At 44.1% G+C, this 20693-nt stretch overlaps 1 protein-coding gene across 1 annotated transcript in view; it reads left to right on the forward strand.

The window, feature by feature from the left end:
- Positions 1-20693, forward strand: part of LOC126482277 (peptidoglycan-recognition protein SC1a/b-like) — a 72905-nt gene that overhangs the window by 32151 nt on the left and 20061 nt on the right. The window contains exon 2 of the mRNA XM_050106261.1: positions 13999-14109. Coding sequence (XP_049962218.1) covers positions 13999-14109 — 111 coding nt within the window. The remainder of the gene's footprint in view (positions 1-13998; positions 14110-20693) is intronic.

Consider the following 20693-nt stretch of genomic DNA (forward strand, 5'->3'; position numbering starts at 1 on the left):
TTATTATCAACGTTCTCGTCACTGAATTTGAGAACACGTTCAGGTTTGTGTGTGAATCTGTTTGTCTGTGTCATTTCGTACTTCAAGTTACGTAGTTTTTCAGATTTTAAGTCGCGTGGCTTTTCGGATTTTACATCTCGCAGTCTCTGTAAATTGCTCACATTATACACGCTGCGTGAGTCAGGCAAATGCTCGCAACGTGGCGGATTCTGTGACGTATTGGTGACTGAAATAGTTTTCAACTCTGTTACTGTAACACTTTCGACATTTTGGTTGTTCTGTCGTTCACTCTTATAATTGACTTCCGTATTCGCAGTGTGTGAAACTTCCACTGACTCTAAATTAACTTCGTCGCAAATCTGTACTGCGTTTTTAGGGCATTGTTCAGTGATTGCATTAATTTCGTGTACCTGTGTTTCGTTTGCTGAACATTGTTCGGTGACTCCAATAATCTCGTCTTTATGTGATTCTGTTGTGCCTACACGTGTACTACTTAATTCCTGTGCAACAGTGCCAACTTCTTTATTACTGTTTTTAGCACAAGCCTCAGTATCCTCACGTAAATGTACTTTATTGTCCCGACATCGCACGGTAACAGCTGTAATCTGCTCACTAACTTGTTTGTTCTGTTCTTTAAGGTCGTCTTGTTTTTCGTTCGTCAGTTTGAAACTTTCATCAATTGTTTCGCTAAGTTGTTTGTAATGGTTGTCGAAACTTTCACTCTGTTGTCCGATCCGTTCAATAAGTTTGTCTAGTTTCTTGTTCCGTTCACTAAATAGTTGTTGTAACTCTTTACTACTGTTGTCTTGCTTTTCTATCATTTGGTTAATTAGTTGCAGCACTAGTGCCAAAAATTGATCAAGGCCAAGATTAGCGTTTATACTCTCTGTGCTGTTTAATGATATCCCTGCAGTTGCCGCACTTTGTGTGACCATTTGGTCATTTTGCAACTTACAAAAAGGATTATCAGTCCGATGTACACTGTCACTCACTATTTCGGAATTAAATAAATCCGTCTTACTTTGTGTATCCTGTTCATTTTCAATTGTCGTCAAGTTAACAGACGAGACAATTGAGTTCGTTTGTTCATCATTAAGGTGAAAGTCATCATTAGTGGTTGGAATGCTCTGATTGTTAGTGAACGCAGGATTGTCATCATTACGTTGCGTATCACAATTACTATCGGTCACGTTGTTTAAGTCGGTAATTTCATTCACAATACTTCGCGATACACTATTCACAGTCTTTCGCGGCATTTTTACAATAGTCAAAATTTTTCACAAAACAAATCAACACAATGCAAAAGCAACACACAAATACAACAAAGCAACAAATTGCCGTTAACCTGTAGAGAGAAAGTCACAAGATTAATAAAAGCGTAGCGCCAAATCCTAATTATATTTAAGCAAATAAGAGCAGATATCTGACTGTTGTTCAAAAGACTCTCAACGAAATACGATCCTGGACTGGGTGTCGCCAAGTGTAACCTCCCCACAAAATTTTTGAAAGAAAAGACATTACTCAATAGATATGGGAACCAAGTGTAACCTCCCCACAGAAATTTAAAAGAATGGCCAATATTATTTAGGGATGCTAATGGACATTGCGCTAAACGTAACCTGCGCACAATGAAATGTACTGACAATGGCAACAAAAATGTGAAATTCGCAATCTGACTCAAATATAAATTCCTGATGAAAAATTAAAGTCCATTCAGTGATAAGAAAATTTAATTAAACCGAAATATCGATCTTTGGCCCTGTGTAAAAACAATCAGAATTAAAGTCTTACCTCAGAATAAATGGATGTCACATATCTGCTCTTGTTGTTGCGCACCGCTTGGAGGAACTGCATTGCAAATAATAATATTCTCTTTTTTTTTGTAATTCTAGTGAAATTTTTCTTCAAAAGAAGTGGAATGAAATGGGAAGTGCAACGAGATCTTTAGTTCAATAAAAAAATTAAATTTGAAAAAATGCTTTTGAAATAAAAATTATTATTGGGGAACTTGTTGGAGAATAATTACAATAAATAAATTTTTTACATTATCTAATGATTATATTAATTAATGGTATACCTTATTCACCATCTTGACCAGTGTTGCCGACCGCCTACATCACACAACCGCACTGGGCTGCTACTACTGACCGACCGCTCTGCATGACGACTATTAGCGTACAGCACGCGACGACTACTGACAGAGTACTGTTCTCAACTAAACCGAGCTACCGACTCGCAACGACTGCTACTAACAGACTCGCAACGACTACTGACGGACTCGCAACGACTACTGACAGAGAACCGCTCGCAACACTCGCGCGGTCAAGCGCATACTCTCTGGTCACAGATGCTACAATGCCTCGCCATCGCTGCTATGTTACATACGTGTTTCAACATAGGAAATCGATAAAAGAAACTTTTCTGACTACCGTTTCTGTAGCCATAAGGTAAACGTTATGCAACGAAAGCGCCGATGGCTTAGCGACCAAGGCCTTTGGTTGGGAAACGGAGCACCTGTGTTCGATTTCCAAGTGAATCCAGATTTTTCTTTTGAATTTTTTTCCGTTTCTGAATTAGTAGGAATGGGAGGATTAGTGACGTAAGTAAATCAATAAGGAATTATAACAAGCTAGCCAAAAAAGGTCTCTAATGTCTTGGATTAGTGTAGAATTAAAAATTTTATCCGGGTCGTTTTAGAATGGTTCTTTCACTCACTGTTTGTAAGACGTCGTGGTCTCCTGACCTTCATTGCTTACATATTCCGCCCTCACAGTCATATTCCGCACATCAAGACGCTTCATTCGAACCCAAACTCGATAAGATAAAGTCAATGTATGAATTCATGTAAACGATATGCAAATAACTAATAAATCGCAAGTGCGCACCGTGGTTGAATACTCGAGGCTGGCGTACACACATACATTCCAGACACGACGGTCACAGGAGGTTTTAGTTCGAGAGAGGCAACCGCACGCCAGGACGCCGGTCCCAACCCATCCACGTCGGCCGGTGACCGCCCGTAGAGCAGACAGCGTTTGCCCGAGTGAAAGGACGACCCCGTGTTCAGCTTAAAAGCAAATTCCGCTACATTGTGTGGGAGCGGCCAGCCTACACATTCTCTACACATAGCACGCAATTTCAGAGATTTTCTCAGGGAGACAGCAAACGCCAAACATTGATACTACAGATTTCCGGATTGGTCGCCTCAAACGAAATGTCATTCTCCCGTTTTAGAACAGCAATGCTGATTGGCAGACGATAGTTCTGACGCCTTGAGCTGAAGGAGTAATGGAAGAGACCGAAAGATACACTCCTTCACGTCTGGCATGGAGAGGGTCCATTCTGTTGTTGCTCTAGGAGCGAGAACACGTAACGAGAGTGTGCGCGCTCGTACGTGTACTCAAAGAGCGAGGAACAAGTGTCTCCTCAGTACTTCACTGAGAGAGCACCTCTGTCTACAGCGAATTGGAGTGCGACTCTATACTGAGTCCTTGTGATTAAGCGTTGTCCACTGTGTTGGCCGCCACAATTATTGTGCGGTGTGAACAGACAGAGCTATAGTTAAACGCCTGCGAGCGAATTTTGAGTGGCATCGCGGTGGACTGGTTATCTGACCGGTGTGCCATACCAATAGTTAGACTAGGGGCGAATAGGAGTCCTTGACTTCATAAAGGCGTAGGGAGAGTTTGATTGACGAAGGTCAATCCAGATAGAACGAGAGTTATCTTATATGTCAGCAGCGAGCGGCGCAGACAGCAGTCATCGCAGCTTACGGTATTGTGCACTACAGCTCTTGCGAGCCCCATACTTCCTCCACAATAGTACAATTCACTGCATTTCACACGCGACAGTCTCGACCGTACCTAGCACATACTAACGGATAATTATCCAAGTTGAGTAGGCGCGGCTCTCAGCCATTCTGCCAAGTCAATAACAATCTTAAACTTTGTATAGAAATTTCATTAGCGAATCCTATCCTTAAGAGGTAACTTCACATTCCGAAAAGAACCCGGAAATAACATGTTAAGTTCATAACTAAAAGTGCCATTGTGATTTCTCAGAATTTTTGCAAAAAAAAAAAAAAATAATAATAATTTTCCTTAGTTTCATGTTTTTCTTACACTAACTAGCCATACTCCAGTACCCAAGTAACCCACTAGTTACGTAAGAAGTTTTGTGAATTTTTATGTCATTTCCTTGCAGCGGACGACTCCAGAAGATATTTATTGCTGCAAGTTTTTCAGGAATTTCTCTTTAGGAAGTTAGTAGCGTCTGTCTGACTTCTGTAGTAGTGAGGGGGTTGAAATTGCATCTTGCAGGAGCCACAGGGTAAAGGGCACATTTCAGATTAACCTGTTGCGCAGAATGACAGAATAGCACTCACATGCTCACATGTTTTATGACCTCTATTTCTTTCGTATGACTCTATTTCTTTCGTATGACTCTATTTCTTTCGAACAACTAGACGGATGGTACTTGTCACATAAACACGCTAAGCTAGTACACTGATCAGCCAGAACATCATGACCACGGACCCACAATCGATATAAACCGGTCCAGGTGATAGCAGCGTCACCTGGCGAGGACTGGCTGCCAGCCAGAAACACGCACGGTGCGTGTAGTATCGGTGAGCGTGCTGCCCGTGCGTAGAACTGGAAAGGCGCGCGATATATCTGATTGACTGAGAGAGGATTGTGATGGCCCGGAGGCTCGGCACAAACATTCCGGAAACGGCACGACTTGTCGAGTGTTCGAGGAGTGCTGTGGTGAGTGGCTTCAACACGTGGCGAAACCAAGGTGGTGGTGATGATGATGATGATGATGATGATGATGATGGTGCTGTTTGGTTTGTGGGGTGCTCAACTGTGCGGTCATCAGCATCCAATCTAGACACTGTCACAAATGATGATGATGAAATGATGAGGACAACACGAACACCCAGTCCCCAAGCAGAGAAAATCCCCAACCCGGCCGGGAATCGAACCCGGGACCTCATGATCCAGAGGCAGCAACGCTAGCCACTAGACCACAAGCTGCGGACAAACCAAGGTGAAACCATGTCCACACGTCATGAAGTTGGGCGGCCACTGCTCATTATAAATATCAGGCGTCATAAACTGGACAGACTGGTAAAACAGGACAAGTGGCGAACTGTGGTGGAACTTACATCAGACTTTACTGCTGGGCAGAGTACAAGTGTTGTGTACATAGTTCCGCGTAGCCAGCGCGTAGACAACTCTCCCACTAGAGCGTGCCCCGCTAAGCACAACAGCGCAGGTGCAGCGCTCGTCCGTCTCCGCACTATGAGATGGCGCTGCCATAGAGACTGACCAAATTCTGCTTCCGCCGATCCGCGTATTAATATGTAACGCAGTCAATGAGATTGCTGCTGACGTAGAACCTTTTCTCCTAACGGATCACACTCGCACAGTGATGCATGAACGCGCGAGGTATTATAACGAGTGTATCGACCTCCGATTAGTCAGTCTTCATTTGTCTGCACCAGTCTGTACGAGATCTACATTTGTCTGCACCCGTCTATAGACAAGTTTCAGTCTGCGCCTAATAAGATTACTATACTCCTGTACATAGCCATGAAGATAAATGTATAGACACTTTTGTCAAGTATCACAGATATATGTGAGAATAAGATTAACATACCGGTACCAAAGGTACTTCAGAGTGTCAATTGTAAATAGCATCCTGAACCAAGTTAAGTAAATTTTATGGTTGTTATAATTTTAATAAATGTGTGTGAAAATTAATCAAGTTCTGTTTAAAGTTGGTCACCGTCGCTCTGCTACTCTAAGCGTGCAAGTGGCATTTCTATCGTCTGACCTAACGGCAGAAGATAAACACGCCACGATAAGACCACGAGACATATTGCTGACACTTGCCTACTTCGTTAGAGCGACAAGTCAATTAACCTGATGGTGTGTGTACTGAAGGTCTTACAGTACGCACACCACAAGTGTGTATGAACACACTGTGAATCGAACACTCCTAACAACGAGCCCCCGCAACAGATGACCCATGCATGTGTCACTGTTAACACCACGACATCGGCAACTACGACTGAAATGGGCACGTGACCTTCGAAGCTAGACGTCGGCACAGTGGTAGAGTGTTGCTTGAATATGTGTAATGTGTAAAAAGTGATGGGCAGGAATTGCTAACACACATCTGTATATAAAAAAATAAAAAAACGGCCCTTACAATAGTTCAACATGTAGCCATGTTTGCAAATCAAATTGCGATGTGAGTATAAAATTACTCATTACAATCTATCGTATGGATACGCAAACGACTGTACAGGTACAGCTGCCCATGCAGCTTCAACACGATACCACAGTTCATCAAGAGTAGTGACTGGCGTATTGTGATGAGCTAGTTGCTCGGCCACCATTGACCAGACGTTTACAATTGGTGAGAGATCTGGAGAATGTGCTGGACAGGGCAACAGTCGAACATTTTCTGTATCCAGAAAAGTCCGTACAGGACCTGCAACATGCGGTCGTGCATTATCCTGCTGAAATGTAGGGTTTCGTAGGCATAGAATGAAGGGTAGAGCCACCGGTCGTAACACATCTGAAATGTAACGTACACTGTTCAAAGTGCCGTCAATGCGAACAAGAGGTGACCGAGACGTGTAACCAAATGCACCCCATACCATCACGCCGGGTGATACGCCAGTATGGCGGTTACACCACCACTGATTGTGACACCTCTTCCGGAGGCACGCGTTTGGCTCAACCTTTGGGCCTTCTGCAGGGGAGTCTGCAGCCGAACGGCTATGAAGGATCGGACCATATATGACACCGACACTTCCACTGAAGATGACGAGAAAGTAAACACGTCGAAACGATGCGACAACATGGCGATACGACTCTGCTGAAACCCCGATTAGATTTCATCCGTGACAGTTTTTGAAACAATGGGTGAAACAATCAACATCCCCGCAGACTGGTAGCTCTACAGGATGTAATCATCAGTGCGTTGTTTCAGCTGTATCGCGAACACCAGAAGAAATTTGTGGAGTCTCTTCGTCGCCGAATTGAGCCCATTACCAAGACTAATTATACGGTGTCAATGTGGCGTCTCGTGCGGGTGGCTGCGTTATGGTCATCTGTCCTTATCTGGGACAAGTGGAGTGCAAACCTCTGTCTGCCCATGGTTGTACTTTTCCTAAATAACATTAGGCAGAAGACTGTATAATTCCTTTGACAGTCTTGTTTACGGTTTAATTTCTCGTCATAATCCCTGCGAGACATTGATCCGTATCGTAGGTATCATAATCGTCGGGACATCAAGTCCAAAGCTTCCTGCTTTTAAACTATTTCAACCGCATTGAAATGTTCGCACTTCGCCACTGTCTTGGGTAAAATAGTATAATCTGTACTTTGTTGGCACACATTGTATTTTCCGACTTATAACTTTCACACGTCATTTTACGTTTATTGCCGGCCGGAGTAGCCGAGCGGTTCTAGGCGCTACAGTCTGGAACCGCGCGACCGCTACGGTCGCAGGTTCGAATCCTGCCTCGGGCATGTATGTGTGTGATGTCCTTAGGTTAGTTAGGTTTAAGTAGTTCCAAGTTCTAAGGGGCTGATGACCTCAGAAGTTAAATCCCATAGTGCTCAGAGCTATTTGAACCATTTTTTTTTTACGTTTATTCCTTCTCGAAATGTTCGCGTAAAGACACTCAGAAGCAGTTTAATAAGAGACAGCGCCTGTGTGGGGGGAGAATGCTGCCGTCACTGCAACGAATGGACTAGGCCGTCGTGTCACGTGACTGATATGTCATCAGACCTTGGACTGGCCGACGGCATGTCAGTAGAGCTCAGGACGGACAAGACGTGCGGTAGCGGCGGCTGAAGTCGCGGTCAACACGTGCTTGCTGTGCTGTGTCTGAGGTCGTGCAATGCCACCGAATTATTCAAGTACCACCGAGTCAAGGGCGCTCCGCGAACAGGGCCGCCTCAAAAAATGGTTCAAATGGCTCTAAGCCCAATGGGACTTAACATCTGAGGTCATCAGTCCCCTAGACTTAGAACTAGTTAAACCTAACTAACCTAAGGACACCACACATATCCATGCCCGAGGCAGGATTCGAACCTGCGACCGTACCAGCCGCGCGGTTCTGGACTGAAACGCCTAGCACCGCTCGGCCACAGCGGCCGGCAGGGCCGCGTCAACTGCGATTAGTATTATGTGGTCGTTCCAGTTATATCGCTCTGTAAGCACACGCTGCTTACGGTGATCGTTCTGCAGTCGCGAATTCATACAATAATGGGTCCTTCTACTTAATTATGCGAAACATATTGCATTTGTTTACGCTGAGATTCGATTGCCATCCCTCCACCAAGCATCGATCCTCTGCTGGTATTTCTGCATTTCGCGACAATTTTATTGTATTTTGACTTCTCTCTATACGACACCATACCATCCACGAAAAGTATCATGGAACTTCCGACGTTATCCACTAGGTTATCTATTATTTACGTATACTGTAAACAGTAACTCCCCCTTGGCGTATGACTGAAGTTACTTTTACGACTCACGATTTCTCTTTGTTATGATTCTCGTATTTTATTCATTAGGCGACAGTGCAGAACTGTATCGTATGACTTCCGGAAGTCAAAGAACATACCATCAACCTGAACGCATATACAGGGTGACAATTATTGAACTATGTGAAATAAAATCGTCATAACTTCTGAACGGTTAGCGTTAGGACGTTCAAACTGCACGATTGGCCGTGGGGCATGATGGGAATTAGTATGCGCATGTATGGTTTGGTTTAGCGACGAAGCCCACTTTCATTTGGATGGGTTCGTCAATAAGCAAAATTGGTGCATTTGGGGGACTGAGAACCCGCATTTCGCGATCGAGAAGTCTCTTCACCCTCAACGGGTGCAATGCCCAATCACGAATAATCGGTGCGATATTCCTTGTTGGCACGCTGACTACAGAACGGTAGGTGAAGGTTCTGGAAGATGATTTCATCCCCATTATCGAAAGTGACCGTGATTTCGACAAGATGTGGTTCATGAAAGACAGAGCTCGACCCATCGAAGCAGGAGAGTGTCTGATGTTGTGGAGGAGCACTTTGGGGACCACATTCTGGCTCTGGGGTACCCAGAGACCACTGGCGCAGGCCTCGATTGGCCGCCATATTCGACATATCTGAACACATGCGACTCCTATTTGTGGGGTTGTATTAAAGACAAGGTGTACAGTAATAACCTCAGAACCATTTCTGAGCTGAAAACAGCCATTCAGGAGATGATCGACAGCATCGATGTTCCGACACTTCAGCGGGTCGTGCAGAACTTCGCTATTCGTCTGCGCCACATCATCGCCAATAATGGCAGGCATATCGAACATGTCATAACCTAAATCCGAATATCTGTAGTGACATTTACATGTCGAATAAAGCGTGTGCACGCCATAGTTTGTAACTAATTTACGTTTTTTTCATATAGTTCAATAATTGTCACTGACTTTTAGGTCTCGTGCACGAACAGTGCTAGCTGGGTTCCAAACGATCGTTATATGTGCAATCCATGTTGATTCTCACAGAAAACGTTTTCGGTCTCCAGAAATGCCGTAATACGCGAGAGTAAAACGTTTCCAGAACTCAACAACATGCTGACGTCAATGGTATAGGCTTACAGTTTTGTGAACCTGTCCGACGACCCTAGTCGTGAATGAGAAGGCCTTGCGCTTTTTACCTATCACTAGGAACGGTTTGGTCCTCCACCAGTCTTTGGTATAATTCTGCTAGAAGAGGAACAAGCCCGCACACATACTTCACCTACGAGAGCGTGCTGCGAAATTTTTATCCTGTTCTCAATGACGGTCGAGGTATTAAAAGTTATCCATATTATTCGGTCGACTTTCACGCTTCGCTAACGCAAGTTGCCGCTAGAGGGCTTTCGAATTGTAGCGTGCAACATGGCGGCGCGTAACGTAACTTTGTTGCTGCGTGAGAGACAGCGTTCTGTAATCGAGTTTCTAACCGCAGAAAAAGTGCCTCCAATTGAAGTCCGTTGAAGAATGAAATCTGTGTACGTTGAGATTGTATCGACATCGACAGCGTGCGATGTTGGGTTTTAGGTGGTCGTAGCGAAGGAAACGGTGTTGCTAACCTCAAAATGTATGACAGAGCCCGGAGTTGACGACCGTGTAAGGCAACCGATCAGGCTCTTCGGAGTCGGGTTGATGACGTCATCAGAGAAAATCGTTGGATAACACAGACACAGCTCTCAGGTAAGTGTGGCATATCATGAGAGCGTGTACAGACCATCGTTTCAGAACAGCGGTACAGGGAACTGCGTTCACGGTGGGTGCCTCGAATGCTGTCTCCTAACATGTAACAGAGGAGATTGGACATCTGTCAACAGTTTCTTTTGCATTGTGGGCGTGACGGTCTGGGGTTCCTTAACAACATTGTGACAGGTGATGAAAGCTATGTTCACCATTTTGACCCTATAAACAAGAGAATATCAGTGGAGTTTCGCCACAAAGCATCACCGACGATAAAATTAAGACCATCCCGTCATCAGGCAAAATCATGCACACAGTGTTCTGGGATGTTAAAGATGTGGCGCATTTGGAATTCATTCCCAAAAAGACCACCATAAACTCCGCGAGGTAGTGCGAGGCCCTCAGAAATAGGAAAGCACGAATTCGAAGGTTTCGTCCACCCATGGAACACGGCCTCCTCTAGCATCACAATGCATGGTTACACACGAGCGCTGCGACATCTGCAACAATCTGCCGCCTTGCCGTCGATCATTCTGCACACAGTCCCGACTTGTGTTCAGGCCCTTGTTTTTTTATGATGGAAGTTCTGACAGCTTAACACGCATTTTTCTTTTATCGCAAAACGTAAAGTTTTTGTTGTTAAATATTAGGGTGTGTCATTGCGTCTGTTTGATGTTCATTTGATTCGTTGCGTGTTTATTTGATGGGTGGTGCAGGAATTCCAAAATGTTTAGTGATCTTCAGGAAGTTGTCTAAGTTTGCGTGTGTTGTGACAATGCAATGTCGTATGGTGTCAGAGAAATGTGTGCGTGTGCGTGTGCGTGTTTGTGTGTGTGTGTGTGAGAGAGAGAGAGAGAGAGAGAGAGAGAGAGAGAACGTGAGTGTGAATGAGAGAGAAAGGAAGGGAAGGTAGCGCTCGTTATTCATACAGTTCTTCTATTGTGACAAATAGGTTTTTATTGCAGAGTAATGCTGATTCATTTAGCACGTTTCCTGCCTCGGGCTCTTGCTTTTTGCCTGTGATAATTATCCTCTAATGTTAACTTACGTTACAGGCTATTGCTAGTTTTAAGAACTTCCAAGTTATTGTCTTTGCTTGTTGGATTGTGATTCTCTGCCATTAGAGGGTCTACAAATGTTGAGTGTGAGCTGTTACTTTTTGATGCCCTTAGATATTCCGTGTATTTGGTCCTGAAATTCCTGCATGTTGGGCCCACGTGTACAGATTGACAGCAAATGCAGTTTAATTGGTAGATGCTAGATTCGCTGTATTTGTCGGCCCAGTTTGTTCCATATTGTGCTGTTTGAGTCTCTGTCTTTTTAGCATATTTCGTATCCCAACGGCCACAGTAGTCAGCCACGATGTGTGCTCCGTACTGGCTAGCACAGCCGTACGACACTCTTGAGATATCAGCTGAGAAATGCGATCGACGGCGAGCTATTAACGGAATCATGACACAATATGACGTACGTTTCCAAGAAATGTTAACTGCTGCAAAGCCATATCCTCAACCCACTTCCGTTGTGCCCTCGAACTGTACCGCAGATTAGGTCACCGCCCAACGCTGTAGCTTTCCAAACAGAAGAAACAAGTTGCCCGTTATAAATCACTGACGTAGCCAAACCGACCATAACAGCCAACACCTTCAGAAGGTGTTGTAACAGCACGATCGTAACAAATGCAGCCACCTAACTACAACGAATATGACCACCGGCAGAGCACAATTTGAAAGGAAATAAGTGCAAAGTAGACGGCTGTGATAACAGAAATCTGCTGGCAGTTAAAGAGTATAGGATAAAAAGTAATGTAATACTGATGTTACGAAGTTCGTAAGTTACACAAAATCCATACCTGCAAAATGTCATCAGGCAAGCCATTCAAAGAAAATTATAGCGCCCTCGTATGTCTTCGCTATGCAGCAAATCAAAGCTTTCAGTCGACTGGTCGCTGATGTCATTTGATAATCCTAGTTCAATAAGTAGTCTTAACAAAATCCTGCTCGAAAACGGCCAGCAAAGCGAATACAACTAATATGGAATGAGCGATCACCCAATACAACTAGTTTATAAAATTATCTTACTGTGCGGTATGCAAAATTTGGCTTAATTGATGCGCATCATATTATAGATCTTGTTACAACTTAATTAGATCAGTTAGATGAAATAATTATGGAGTGGTTGCGCTTTTAATGAACGGGGGGACAGGTGATATACTACAAACCTGTCGCTACTCACAACAGTTGTGAGAAATTAAATACTTACAGTAATAGAGGAATGGTAAAAGGCAGATTGATCACGTCTGCATCCGTTTACAGAGCTACAGCTGAATATAAGGCACAACAGATTTTAGGATTTAATTACGCAAATTAAAATCGTAGATTCTTTTGGATGACGTTACAGCACATCACGCACTACTAAGATACTCCAAGGACTCCATTTTTAAATTACTTCCGACTGGTTTGGAATATTTATTGCATTAGCTTTGGTGAAACAATTTTCAAAAACTATGTTCAATAACTCTCCTTTTCGTTTCCATTACCTCTGGTATCACCCAATGAATGTAAGGAGTTTTTCCACTAATATACCTCACGTACGCTCTGATCTTCTTTGTATATTCTAGTAGATTTTGGGACAGCGTTTCACTGTGGACATCACTTAAAGCGTCTCGCAGTAAAGTCCACATTAAATTAGAAGATTCTGTGAACCGGTGCCAAACTAAGAAATTTTGCTTTCTTTGAGATACTTTCTGTCTGCGCCGGCTTTCTTTGAGATACTTTCTGTCTGCGCCGGCCGTTGTGACCGAGTGGTTCTAGGCGCTTCAGTCTGGTACCGCGCGACCACTACGGTCGCAGGTTCGAATCCTGCCTCGGGAATGGATGTGTGTGATGTCCTTAAGTTAGTTAGGTTTAAGTAGTTCTAAGTTCTAGATGACTGATGACCTCAGATGTTAAGTCCCATAGTGCTCAAAGCCACTTGAACCATTTTTTGAACTTTCTGTCTGGTTTTGCAACAGTGATCCGACCTGTTTTGCAGAACGTGGGGGATAATACTTTAAAATCTCTGAGTCTACTCGACTGCATTCCGTGTGCAGTGGACTCATTTGTTTAGCAGAACCCAACACGTCTCGGCACGACGAATCAATCCAGGAATTCGCAGCAACGCTGTCTCTTAAACGTCTAAGCCTCTGGTTTAGACCCTGGATTTGGCTCTGTACCAAAGATCCAGAGCCGATCAGATGCTGCAGATGAGGAGCACCGCCTTCACCTTACAAGACCGGCAGTCTTTAGCAACCTAGATAGAAAAGTACTCTTCTGATCCGAAGTGACACATATGTTTGGCAGTATGGTAGAGTCCGCACAGGATGCAGTGGCCGATGTACGGTGCCCAATTTTCGCCAAAGCAGTGGGTGAGTTCATTCGTTTGTTTGGAAGGACAGGCCGACATTGTTGCCCTCAGTCATCTCGAGGCAGGGAAAATCCCTGACTCCGCCGGGAATCGAACCTGGGATCCCGTGCTCGGGAAGCGAGAACGCTACCGCGAGACCACTAGCAGCGGACGATTGTGTGCAATGCAAATAGACTACAATGGATATCAGCAGGCATATCAACGGATCAGCACGTTTTATACTGAAAACATACCTATACGTTAGGACCAGCTACTACAGAGAATAGTATGCCAGTGCAGTTAGCAGAAAAGAACTGATCACTGTTTTTCCATGACCTTGTGCAGGACTTCGACGTCGACGACCCGTGTGGGTGGCGGCGGTGATGCTGGCTGCCTCCGTCATCATCATCCTGGTCATCCTGGCAGGAGTGTTGTACTTCGCAGACTTCTCTTCAAGTAAGTTCCTAAGACAGACAGAATGGTAAGTTAAAATACTTCGAGTTTTTAGTCGCTCTGCACTAATGACATAATGTTCCTCTTTGGGACCAAAGGTGTCTGATACTTGAACTGCATTCATTACATTGCACATCACTGTATCTTCATTGATGCCATACCCAAAGATCGATACATTTCATTTCAGTGCATTTAATTCATGCCACATACAGTCCGCCCCGATAGCTGAGTGGTCAGCGTGACGGATTGCCGTCCTACGGGCCCGGGCTCGATTCCCGACTGGCTCGGAGAGTTTCCCCGCTCCGGGACTGGGTGTTGTGTTGTCTTCATCATCATTTCATCCCCATCTGGCGCGCAGGTCGCCTAATGTGGCGTCAAATGTAATAAGTCCTGCACCAAGGCGGCCGGACCTGCCCCGTAAGGGGCCTCCCGGCCAATGACGCCAAACGCTAATTTCCATTTCCATGCCATATACAGGGTGATAATTACTGAACTACATGAAAAAAATCGTAAATTAGCTACAAACCATGGCGTGCACACACTTTGTTCAATATATAAACGTCACTAAAGCTCCCGGATGAAATTTTCGCTCTGCAGCGGAGTGTGCACTGATATGAAACTTCTTGGCAGATTCAGACTGTGTTTCGGACAGAGACTCGAACTCGGGACGTTTGCCTATCGTGGGCAAATGTTCTACCATATGAGCTACCCAAGTACGACTACGCCCCCTCTTCACAGCTTCCCGAGTTCGAGTCTCGGTCCTGCACACAGTTTTAATTTGCCAGAAAGTTTCATGTCACTAAAGATTTTCGGATTTAGGTTATGACAAGTTCGATATGCCTGCCGTCATTGGCGATGATGTGGTGCAGACGAATAGCGAAATTCTGCACGACCCGCTGAAGTGTCTGAACATCGATGCTGTCGATGACCTCCTGAATGGCTGTTTTCAGCTCAGCAATGGTTTTGCCGTTATTACTGTACACCATGTCTTTAATATAGCCCCACGAAAAAGAGTCGCAATGTGCAGATCTGGAGAATATGGTGGCCAGTCGAGGCCCACGCCAGTGGCCTCTGAATACTCCAGAGCTAGAAGGCGGTCCTCAGACTTCTCCCCCAGGGCATCAAACACTCTGGCTTCGATGGGGTCGAACTCAGTTTTGCATGAACCACATATTGTCGAAGTCAAGGTCACGTTTGATAGTGGGGATGAAATCATCTTCCAAAACCTTCACGTACCGTTCTGTAGTTACCATGCTATGACGGAATATCGGACCAGTTGTTCCGTGGCTGGACATTGCACACCAAACAGTCAGCCGTTGAGCCTGAAGAGATTCTCAGTCCCCAAAATGCGCCAGTTCTGCTTATTGACGAACACATCCAAATGAAAATTAGCTTCATCGCTAAACCATCATGCCCCTTGACCAACTGTACAGTTTGAGCGTCCTTACGCAAACCGTTATGACGATTTTATTTCATGTAGTTCAATAATTGTCACCCTGTACTTTGCTTGAAACAGAATAAGAGTGTCCACGCCCGACACGGTTCCCCTAGTGGTGTTTCTACCACATACCCCCTGAGTTTATGTTTGCTTCAATCACGTTCTTTAATATGAACTTGAAAAGTGTAGCACACAGGGAGTTCAACAGATAAAAATGGAGGACAAGATGCTATTGTAAGTTTAGTACGTAAGCCCAGATATTTCTGAAATATGAAGCTGTACTGTATAATCCGATTAGAGTCATGATTCATTTCTTGACTAGATAGGAAATATAACATCTCTATCAGTGCAGGGAATGATAATTGACTCTCAACACAAACAAATGTAAAGTATTGCAAATATATGACAGGAACACTCTTTATTGTATGATTAGTACCTGGCTTCGCTCAGGGAGTTGATATGAGTTGTGTAGTAGTTGGAATAAAAAGATAAACTTTAAAGTATAAGAGGAAATTTTTTTATTGAAAACATATTCTAAGCATTTTACAATACTTGCTAAAGTATAAGAGGTAAAAACTTTTTATTGAAACCATTTTCTAACTATGTACAATACTTTTTTTTTACAAAGAACACTTTTTTCATTTTGTTACCCAGAGATAATATGTACAAATTTTTCGAATATCCTATTCGAGAGCAACCTACGTATAGTTGACCGTGAGAGAAGCAGAAGTCTTTGAGATTGATGCCGCAATATTTTAAAATTTGTCCTTGCGCTTTGTTAATTGTAAAACTGTAGACTAATCTAATTTGATATTGCAGTCTTTTAAATTGGAGTGGCAGTTCAGAAGAGATCAGTTGTATTCTGGAGATAAATAGCATGTGTCCTTTGTACTTTCCAGTAATAAGTCCGACTTCGGTGATGTTATTCGATAGCTGTTTGACAATCATCCTTGTTCCATTACATAGTTTTTGTGAGTTGATATTTCTGAGTAGTATGTGATCGGAGATCCAATTGTAAGTCGAAGGCACTGTAATGTCATTTCTAGCACTTGCAAAGAGCTGTAGAGAAGTTCACACTTGCCTCAAAGTTTACCATCGTGTCGACTGATTTGTATATTTTCTCTTCACCGGGAATTTTGTTTTGAATATTAAAGTTGATATCATCGACAGTATTATTTTAGTTGCCTAAATTACCCTTTAAAATAGCCAGTCCGAGCTGTTATAGTTGTGAACAATGTGTGGATAAATTTGGTCGATGAATTCGTTTCCAGTAGAAATCACTGTTGAGTTTAATAAGGCCCGTCGTCTGGTCAGTAGGATATGTACCTTTGCCTATTTGTAAAAGTTGGTGAGCAAAATGTACTGTTGTTTCGCCTTTCGATAGTCCAAGTCCCATATTTTTTTTTAGTCGCAGTATTTGTTTGTGGGGCCGGAGATGTGATTTTTTAAAGCATGCATTGATCACATCTGCTGGTGCTTGACTTTGGGGATAACGGGAAGTGTTTGTCGAAAATCTCCTTGGAAGTATGAGTAAAGTTCCTCCCATCAATTCAGTTTTCTCGTAAGTCTTGCAACGTTCTGTCCATGGCTTCGGGTGATTTTTATGTGACATTGCGCATTCGTCCGAGAAGATAATTTTAGCTTGCCTTAGAAGTTCATCTCGTCCAGAAGTTCTTGAGATTTTACATGCCGGGAATTGTTCGTCGGCTACATTCAACGGTATTTGTAGGGCAGAATGGGCACTTCGTCCCCCCTTCCATAAGTGTGGCTGCAATGCCGGATGATGCCAATACAAGTGCGATGTGTTGTTTAGCACTTCTTTCCACCAGCAGTAGCTTTATTAGAAACGTTTTCCCGGTGCCGCCTCGTGCGTCCAAGTAAATAATTCCGCCAGTGTTGTTGTCGATCAGGTTCATGATAACGGGGTGAATTTCCTTTTGATTGTTATTGAGGAGTGGTTTGTTGTGAGCAATGTATTGAAGTAGTTCGTTGAAGCTGTAGCCTTTTCCTTTGTGATTTCAAAATTTAGCAGACTGATAGCATTTTTTCGTTGTGCTTGCATCCCAATTTGAACTAAGGTCTGGTTGTTTGTTGCTAAACATTTATCTTATAGACGAATGACTGTTTCATTGGAGATGTCGCCTTTGAATTCGATGGCCAGTTCAGGATAAGTTTGCCGGATTTGTTACAGTATGTCACCACTCATACTTTCTTTGAAGGAGCCCCATAGCTGTTTTGGATTCGACCGGTTACGTGTTGTTCAGCAGAGACTGTGAGTGAGGCTTCTTTAGTGTTCCCAGTGGTTGTTGTTTTCCAGTATATCGCGCTCCTCTATTTTTTCTGTACACTGGTTTACTTTGGTTAATTGTATGTTATGAAAAAGTGAGATTAATTATTATTACTATACTGGAACTGGCTTCTTATTAAATGAACAGTTTTGTTTCTGTAACTCAATAGAATACACAACATATCTATCTCTGCTAGAACTATCGTAAAAATGTTCTGAAATTATTTCTGTTATAAAATAATAATGAAGTTACCTTACGCAATGCTTAAAGAACCTCAAACCTTGCAGTGGATTTTTCGCCAACATTAATTATTAATCAGTGCCACGGCTAACACTAGAGCTCGAGACTATCCTTATTAACCAGAAAATGATTTTTCTATAACTTTTACCAACCCATAATTTTCGTTTAGCAAGACTTCCTTTTGAAACATGAAAGTATTTTAACTTTGACACTGTTAAAGTTTACAATATTAGCAGCCCGCGTCCGCCTGTGAAACACAACGTAAAATCTGCTGCTTTGTACTCCGATCTCGAATTGCTGTAAGAAATAATTTTAAGTTCACTTTTTACCTGACCGCTTATTACGCTATGATTGTCCTTATTATCGGAAGACTATTGGCAGAAAATCGACGCCCTCCTGCAAGATCCTGCCTATAAAAGACTAAGGAAGAACCCCACCACAACAATGACCTGAAAGACCGTTGAGATGCTCAACAACTCGGGACTAGGGAAGGATATCATCAGGAAGCTGTACCCGAGGGCATCGGCACCACCACGTCTCTACGGCCACCCAGGTCCACAAAGAAGGTGTCCCATTACGACCTATTATAAACACTATTAACTCGCAGACATATGGTATTGCTAAGCATTTATCACAGATGCTAAAACCCTTGGTGGGTTCCGGTCCACACCATGTGCAAACCTCGGGTGAGTTTGTGAAAGTACTACAGGGAATGCGGCAGGAAAATGAAGACGTACTAGTCAGCTTCGATGTGACATCCTTATTCACACGAGTACCAGTAGAAGACTCCATGGCTTTACTCGAAGAACACTTTGAGGAGGATATCATCAAGCTCCTTCGCCATGTTCTAACCACCACCTATTTCAAGTGTGGTGGGAAGCTCTATGAACAGATAGATGGTGTAGCTATGGGCTCCCCCCTAGCACCAGGCATAGCCGACCTATACGTGGAGCACTTCGAAAAGCTAGCACTGGACACTGCTAAACACAAGCCAAAAGCCTTCTATAGATACGTTGACGATACCTTTGTAGTTTGGCCACATGGCAGGGACAAGCTGCTAGAGTCCCATCAACACCTCAACAGCATACATGGAAATATCAAATTTACCATGGAGATAGAAGAGAACAGAAGCTTACCCTTTCTGGATATCCTGATCACAAGAAACATGGACGGCACGCTGGGACACGCAGTGTATAGAAAGAAAACACACACGGACCTCTATCTTAACGCCAATAGCTGCCACCACCTTGCGCAACGCAATGCTGTACTCAACACCTTAGTGCACAGGGCCAGGTTCATCTGCGATAAGGAAAGTTTGCCAGGAGAATTGCAACACTTAAAGGCCACCTTCAAGGAAAGTGGATACAGTGAGACACAAATAAGGAGAGCTCTGAAGACCGACCACAAGAAGAGAGACCGGATGAAGACGAAGCAATGGGCTGTGCGTTCTTGCCGTACGCGGGTCCTCCGACGTCCAAGATCGCGAGAATTCTCAAGAAGCAAAGTGAAGAGCGTTTTCCGCGCAGCAGGAAAAATCAAAGACCTTCTCGGCTCAGCCAAGGATCCACTAGGTCTGACGGCACCAGGTGTGTACAAGATCGGATGCGAATGTGGGATGCAATATATAGGACAGACACAGCATTGCATCTCACTGCACCGCAGTGAACACATTAGGCATGTACGCTTGGGTCAAATCTGCTCTGGCGGAAAATAGTATTGACGAGAAGCACACCTTCGATTTCGAGGACACAAAGAAGATATGCAGTACAAACGGATTTTTGGACTCAGTAATCAAAGAGTCCATAGAAATAGTTACACGACAACCTAGTCAACCGCGACAGTGGCTACCATCTCAGCACAGCCTGGGAGCCTGCAATCAGGAAAATCAGAGAAGAACGTTCCGTTCCACCAAGGGCCGCGGACGGAGCAGATAGAGACGAACGCCAGGACTCGAACCCCGCGCACGCGTCCCCCCCCCCCCTCCATCCCCTCCCCACCGGCCGATCCAGGTGCATTGGGCGATTTCGCGGGCGCGTGATTGGCCGGCCGCGGGAAGCGGAGAGCGGTCCAGCAGAGATATAAGCCCGCGACCGACGATATCCCGACACTTCGCCTGAAGATGATGGAGACGCATTCCATCGAAACGTTGCTACGAGACGACGATGCTACTCGGCTGACAACACGTGAAGACTTCATATACGACACACAACATTTTTAGCGCCACGCAATCTGACTTTCAAAAATCCGTACAAAAGAATGGCCCTGACTAGCAATAACCTATACCTTTCATGAGTCACTTACCTCACAAAAATCTTCGTTACTCGAACTACTGCAATACAGCGAGCGCCAATACTGCCAGCTAAATAAAAGATTCTAACTACTGAAGGCACTAACTACTGATAGACATAGGTAGCAAATGAAAATGGTTGAAATGGCTCTGAGCACTATGGGACTTAACTGCTGTGGTCCTCAGTCCCCTAGAACTTAGAACTACTTAAACCTAACTAACCTAAGGACATCACACACATCCATGCCCGAGGCAGGATTCGAACCTGCGACCGTAGCGATTGCGCGGTTCCAGACTGTAGCGCCTAGAACCGCTCGACCACCCCGGCCGGCAG

Source organism: Schistocerca serialis, chromosome 5 (genome assembly GCF_023864345.2).
Source record: "Schistocerca serialis cubense isolate TAMUIC-IGC-003099 chromosome 5, iqSchSeri2.2, whole genome shotgun sequence".
In the NCBI taxonomy this organism is placed as follows: domain Eukaryota; kingdom Metazoa; phylum Arthropoda; class Insecta; order Orthoptera; family Acrididae; genus Schistocerca; species Schistocerca serialis.